The sequence below is a fragment of the Salvia splendens genome, chromosome 17 (assembly GCF_004379255.2).
Source record: "Salvia splendens isolate huo1 chromosome 17, SspV2, whole genome shotgun sequence".
In the NCBI taxonomy this organism is placed as follows: domain Eukaryota; kingdom Viridiplantae; phylum Streptophyta; class Magnoliopsida; order Lamiales; family Lamiaceae; genus Salvia; species Salvia splendens.
Window position 1 is genome coordinate 21,851,315 of NC_056048.1, and position 7,492 is coordinate 21,858,806.

Genomic DNA, 7,492 nt, shown 5'->3' on the forward strand with positions numbered 1-7,492 from the left:
AACCTTTTCATTCTTTCTGGCTAGGATTAACATAATTTAAAATGTTCTTTTGTTTCTTCCGATGGCTGCACTTGCATGTAAATGCATATCCACTCATACTCCATCCGTCCCGGACTACTCGCACATTTCCTTTTCGTCACGGAGATTAAGGAATGAGTGTATAGCAAAGTCAACAATTGAGGCTGTAGGTGATAATTTTTACTAAAAATGGAAATAGTGCAAATAACTTGGGACGCCCAGAAAGGAAATAAGTGCAAGTAGTTCGAGACGGGGGAGTACTATTTAGCATGTCCAGAAAGGAGGGAGTACTATTTAGCATGTCCACTCACATGTACCTGCCAAACTTTTATGCGTTCTCCTAGATTAGTGTACCAATTTCTTTAAATTCTTAAGTATTAGAGCATCTCCAGTGGGCGGACATTCCACTAGGACATCCCAAAACCACCTCCTGCCACGTCACTAGGACATCCCCTCCTATGTCCGCCCTTCCCACTAGAACATCCCGCAATTAAAAAAAATCATACATTTATAAATAAAAAATTAACATTTACGGAAATAAAATTTGACGAGCCGTATATATAGAGTTTAAAAAAAAAATTTAAAAACGGGACGTCCGACCGGACGTCCGACTGGACGCCACAATGGCGGACGTCTACCCGCCCGTCGCGCCGACGTCCGAGGACACCCGACGTCCTCACGGGACGTCCGTATCCGACCCTAAACGCCACAATGGCGGACGTCCGCCATTGGAGATGCTCTTACTGCTTGCTTATATGCTTTCTTCTTACGTGCCTAGTTAAACAAGTTGCCCAAGTTCTTTACCTTTTTCTTAATCATTGTTTATGTAACTAATACGCTTAGATTTTGCACTGTTTTTAGGCCTTTATTTGGTCCATTTTGAGTATCAAAGTTGCAATTCAGGTCCATTATTTATGCATTTTGTCTATTTTGGTATTTTGACATGTTTTGTGAGAAATGTGCAAAATATAACCAAAAATGATAGCTAAAGTCGAAGTTTGAAGTGTAGAACATTTGAGCCAGCCAACGGTCCGTTGGACCATAATCAGCTGCTGCTGGTGCCCATCGATCGTTGCCGCTGCAGCGATCCATCTCATAATTCGTGTCTGAAAAGAGGCACACGTCCAGCGACCGTTAGATTGTGCGCGGTGACCACTCATAGTTTCACTGAGAGAGTCAGAAGACCTTAAGTGGTCTGTTGGAATGTGCGCAGCGACCGCTCATATTTGTACCGAGAGAGTCAGAAGACTTTCAGAGGCTCGTTGGACCTTGTGCAACGGTCCGCTGGATTTGGGCGGCACGTTATTTTCTCCAAGAATTACCTAACTAGGTTAGAAGATTTACCGTATATATGATGCATGACTTGAAGGCTATAAATACCCCAAAGCTTCATCAAATAAACCTTTTGATGTATTCTACACTTGACATAAATATTTGAGAGTTCATGTCCTTTGCTCATCATCTTGCCACCATTTTGAAGTTTGGATTCAAGAGAAGATCAAGACTACGAGAATCATCCTTTGGGTTTTATCTTCATAGTTTTTATGTTTTCTATGTTTTCCCTACAAACTATGGGTTTAATATATTTGTCTATAAGTAGCTAACTCTATAGGATTCTAGGAAATGTGTTACTAATGACTTTGATTTATACAGTTGTTATTTATTTAATATCCGCTTTGTTCATGCTTGCTTTATTCTAAGTTGATTGATAATGCTCCATGTTTGAGTGACATTCGATGATAATTTATTGTCTTGCAAAATAATTAAGAGAGGATTTGCACATTAGAAGGAATTAGTTAACGCTACAATTATATCTCCTTGAACTAGTACTTTTAATTGACGTGTTGTCTCATAATGATAGTACTCGATTTTGTCTTTAAATATCGAATCTTTTGTTCTATTTTGAAAGTGTAGCATAGTATCTGCTTAAAAATTAATTAAAGGTATCAATAGTACGATCGATTCCCCTGGAATAAAATCTTTGTGTATGCCATAATCTATCTCCCTACTTACAGAATACAAAACACAAATTTTCATTTTTATTTTATATTTCCTATACATGTAAGTCCACAATGAGTAGAGATGTCGTATTACACAACAAAGAAACCCAACAAAAAGAAAACACAAACTGACACTCCCAGACCAAATCCAGCATGTGAACAAAACCAAATAAATGGGAGCGTTTCATCACTCAGGGCATTAGCAATGGGGCGCCCTATGGCGCGCCACGTCAGCAGTTTTATCCTCCTACCTCCCCACCTGCAGTGGGGCGCCCTAAGGCGCGCCCTATAACGCGCCACATCATCATTTTTTTAATATTTACAAAATCCATACGAATTTAAAAAAAATAATACATTAAAATACGAATTTCATAAACTTCATTTCATTTAATAAAAATTAATACATTACAATGCGAATTAAAAAAAACGCAAACTCAGCGACGACGGTTACGAGCCCACACTTCTTCAATCATGTCACTCATGAGTTGTGCATGCTCCTGTTGGTTGCGCATTGAGGCCTGTCTAGATAGAACCTCTTCGAAGCCTAACGGTAACCCTCTATCGGGTGTGTCGGTCGATGTGCCGGAAGAGCTAGATGCACGGTCGTCTTCATTTTGGTTAGATGTAGAGAGAGAATATGTAAAGAGATAGTCGATATGTTTGTATGCACAACTGAATGAGAAACGAGATTTAAATAGAAAATCAAAACCGCGTGCCATCGTCCGAGTCGATCGTCCGCGACCTCCACAATGGGGCGGACGATGGCGCGGACGATGACCATCGTCCGCGCTATCCTCCGCGACCGAAGTATAGGGCGCGACTATCGTCCGCGCCCTATGGCACGCACCTGCAATGGGTGCGGACGATGCATGGCACAAACGATGCGAGCCATCGGGCGTGCCATCGTCCTCCCATTGCGGATGCTCTCAGAGCATCCACAACCGTGCTCTTGCCAGCGGCACGGTTGTGGGCCCGGGCGGTACTATTCATGCCTGCTCTCTGGCAAGAGCACAACACCCACAACTGTGCTCTTCCGCAAGGACGAGCACAATTAATATAAAATTCAATTAAACAAAAACATTTCCATAATATTAAAATCCATTTAAAAACCACAATAAATATTACAAATTACAAATAAAATTAAAAAATACATAATTAAAATCCTAAAAATTAAAAATTACATAATTAAACTCTTTAAAATTAAAAATTACATAATTAAAATCCTAAAAATTAAAAATTACATAATTAAACTCCTAATAGGACTACGCATCCGGCGGGATCAACCCCAATTGTTTTTGGAGACCTTTTATCATGGTCTCGTGTGTTTCAAGTTGCGTGGGGGTCATAGATGACCTATCGGCCATATCGGCCGGTAGCCACCCGGAACGCCCGAATCTTGGGTGAGAGGAGGGGCCGAATATTCCGTTTCCGGACTAGGAAACGGTTGTGAACCGAACCATTCGGGGTTCCAACCGTGGGAGCCCGAAGGATTATCGTCTTGGCCGGATATAGTGATGTTGTAGGGTATGAGAGAATGAAGATGAAAATGGATATGGGAGAATGGAGATGAGAATGGATATTGGAGAATGATGAGGAGAGTTGTGTAGTTTGATGTGAATTTTTGGGGTGAAATTGAGGGTATTTATAGATGAAAGTGTGTATTTTTTGGGTTAAAAAATGAAAAAAAAAATAAAAAGGTGTAAAAAACGGTTATAAACGGATATATTTTTTTGGGGAAGTGATTTTTTTTTTTATCGGTTTTTTTAATAAAAAACCGATTTTTTTAAAAAATAATAATAAATGTTTAAACACAACGGCTATGCCGTTGACGAATGGGAGCGCGCCACGTGTGCGTCCGCTGACACGGACGTGCTCGATACATCGAGCAGCGCCGTGCCAGTTACGCGAGCGCAGCGACGGCGGATGGCGTCCATGGCAGCGACACGGACGGCGGTGGCGACGGACGCCACCGCTGCGCATGCTCTCATACTCTCTCCCTCAAATTTGAACAATTCATCCAAGCTGTAAAAGAAATAATGCAACAATCAAGGGAAGGGATCCCCTGCTGTGCACAAATGCACAGCAGGGAGTGCTGTTCCACACAATTGAATAAAATAATCAAATAAATAAATAAATTAAATTAAATAAATATATTATTATTTTATTAAAATGTGAGAAACAGCACTCCCTGCTGTGCATTTGCGATCCCTTCCCAACAATCAATAACATTTTTTGTTGTTTCTGGGTGTCCGTACACATTATTCAAAGCTGTCACGGGCAATGCTTGACCATGTCCATCCAACAATTACCCCACAGGCCCACACATAAATATCATTCGATCAAAAATACTTCCTCAATCTATATCGACTATTAAATGTCTTATATTTGATCGAGTTTTAAAAAAAATGTTTGAGAAAAATGTTTGACTTTATGAAGTAGAGTGGGTAGAAAAGTTGGTGGAATGTTGGGACTACTTTTATATACTCCCCCGTCCCATCTCATCTGATGGATTTCTTTTCAGCACGGGAATTAAGAAAATGATATACATTAAGTTAAAGTGGAGAGAGTAAAATATTAGAAAGGAAAAAGTAAGAACGATAAAGAGAGAATAAAATAAGAAAGAGAGAATAAAGTAAGAGATATTGAAGTTTTGTTTTTAACTAAAAAGGAAATCAATCACTTGAGATGAGACAACTCAAAATGAAAAGTTGATCACTTGAAGTGGGACGGAGGGAGTATTAGTCTTATAATAAAATATGAGTGCAATGAGTTGGTGAAATATAGTGTCCACATACCAAATATGATAAAAGTGAAATGAGACATTTATTGGCGGACGGACGATAAAAGAAAAACGAGACATTTAATGACGGACAAAGGAAGAATATCCCATTTTTCCTCGATGCTCAAAACTCACGACCAAGAACTAATAAACCCTCAACTGCTTCATAACATAAGACATCTGATAAAATACAATCGATGATAACACTAATGGTGGCAACAAAACACAACCAATAAATTAAGATTAACCCCCCCCCCCCCAAAAAAAAAAAAAAAAATTACATAATACTACAACTATCAGTGTTCTCATCACTGAACATATGAGCATACCCCCCTGAGGCCGGTGGTGGTGCTCCGTAAGGACCGTAACCGTAGCCCATCTGGGGAGGCGGACCACCGTAGCCCATGTGGGCAAGCGGTGCCGGCCTTGCGTAAGCCATGGGATGATGATAGGCCCCTTCATGGCCATGCTGATTCATCTGATTCATCATCATCATCTGAGCCATGTATTGTTGCTGCTGCTGGCTGTATGGATTCCCCTGTCCAGCCCCCACGAACCCGCCACCGTTGTTCATCGCCGCAAGCCCCATCATCTCCATATTCCTGCCCCCACCACCACCTCCTTTATGATTCCCTTTCATCTCATTGAAAGCCTGCTGCTGCTGATTATGATGATGCTGTTTGCCTCCATGTAAATTATCCCCTGTTTTCTTGCTCCATCCATTATCATCATTCTTCCCCTTTTTACCATCTCCCAACTCAAACCCATCTTTCTTCTTGCTTCTCTTCTCCGATTTCCCCTTCTTCCCACCAGCCTTGTTCAACATTCCCTTGATGAACATATCAATCCCACTGCCACGGCCAGCGCCCTTCTTCTTGGCATTCCCCCCCTCTTTACCACCGCCTTTTTCGCCCTTACTCGGCTTCTTCCCACCAACCGCCCCTTTCACGGGCGGCTTACCATGAAATTCCCAAAACTCATCCTCAAAATCCTCATCCTCCTCATCAAACTCATCCAAATCATCATCGTCGTAATCATCTTCATCATTGTCCTCCGGCAACTCGAATCTGACCGATTTGTGGTCCTTCGCTGGAACCTTCTCAACTCCTTTCTTAATAGGAAGTTGCTGAACGGATCCATTCTTCTGATTATTCTTATTGAAATTCTCAATCTGGAATTTCTTAAGCTGGTCGAGCGAGATCGGAAACGGCGTCGTTCCAGCGCCCTTCTGCTGGCCCCAGAGCTCGGCGTGCTTCCCCGCCTTCTCGAGCTTCTCGATTAGGCTCGCCGGATCTGCATTTCCCGAAACCGTCACCTTCCCCTGCTCCGAATCTATACTCACCTTATACACTCCTGCAATTTTCAAACTATTTCATTTCGCCCAAATTCGGTAACTCAATTAATCAAAACTAGGCGGAACTTACCTTCGACCTTCTGCAGCTTCTTTTTCACCTTGTGCATACAGCCCTCGCAGTGAATGTTCACTCTCAAAACACATGTCTGCAGTTACCAGCAACGAATACAGATTAAACAGCTCCAATTTTTCTAGGTTTAAGTTGAGAAAAGATTAAAATTGAAGGAGAATTGAAAGCAAACTCTACCTGAACCTTCAACATATCCTGTTTACTCATGGTGACAGGAGAAGAAATCTTATCTTGAAAGATAAATTTGTATGCCGATTTACTCTTCAAGCAAGAGAGTGATTGAAATGCAATGCAGTGGAAGAGATATTTATCAACTTATATTAGCAAGCAACGCAGTGAGAGAGAAGGCGGTTTGTATATTGAGTACGCATTTAAATAAAACAATGTAGCAAAGCAGCAGAGGGTACAATCCTGCTTTTATCATTACATTTTCTTTTCTTTTTTTACGATTATTTTGAAAAAATAGTAATCTCGTGAACTTATAATAAAAATTAGTAGTATTATTTTATTTTAAATGTCAATTCCGTAGTACTTTACTTGAAAATTTTTTTTACTTGAACTATAAAAATAACTAATATTTTATATATTTATGTATTCAAAATAAAATTTCATTATTATGACATAGAGGTAACACCAGTTTTAAGAATAATGCATACATTTAAATAGGTGAGAAATATGTACCTAATTCAGTTTCCTCAACTGTAAGGCTATCCGCAATGGGCGGACGATGGCACGCTCGATGGCGCGCATCGTCCGCGCCATTCATCGTCCGCCCCCACTGTGGGTGTGTGGCATAGGCCGCGGACGATAGTCGTGGCCTATGCTTCGGGCACGACTTAAACCGCGGACGATGGCCATCGTCCGCGCCATCGTCCGTTCCATTGCGGACGTCGCGGACGATGGCTATCGTCCGCGACATCGTCCGCCCCATTGTGAAGGCACGCGGACGATGGCACGCGGACGATGGCACGACATCAACGTCCTCAACTCGTCCACCCTCTTCACCGACCAATGTAACGGCAACGGCCCGGCCATAGAGTTCACTGCCAACAGACGCCAATACCATATGGGGTACTACTTGGCCGACGGCATCTACCCACGGTGGCCAGTTTGCGTTTTTTATTATTTCGCATTGTAATGTATTAATTTTTTTTAAATGAATAAAGTTTTTAAAATTCGTATTTTAAATGTATTTTAGTTTTTTTTTAATTCGTATGTATTTTGTAAATATTACAAAATTGATGATTTGGCGCGCTATAGGGCGCGCCTTA

The 7,492-nt window shown here is 41.3% G+C and overlaps 1 protein-coding gene across 1 annotated transcript; it reads right to left on the reverse strand.

Moving 5' to 3' along the window:
* Nucleotides 1-4,822: 4,822 nt before the first annotated feature.
* Nucleotides 4,823-6,636, reverse strand: LOC121773594 (heavy metal-associated isoprenylated plant protein 32-like). The gene is made up of 3 exons (XM_042170485.1): nucleotides 6,399-6,636; nucleotides 6,222-6,297; nucleotides 4,823-6,150 (listed from the first exon to the last, which is right to left on the reverse strand). Exons 1-3 carry the CDS (start codon nucleotides 6,426-6,428, stop codon nucleotides 5,075-5,077), a joined length of 1,182 nt encoding a protein of 393 aa, XP_042026419.1. The 5' UTR covers nucleotides 6,429-6,636; the 3' UTR covers nucleotides 4,823-5,074.
* Nucleotides 6,637-7,492: the final 856 nt, after the last annotated feature.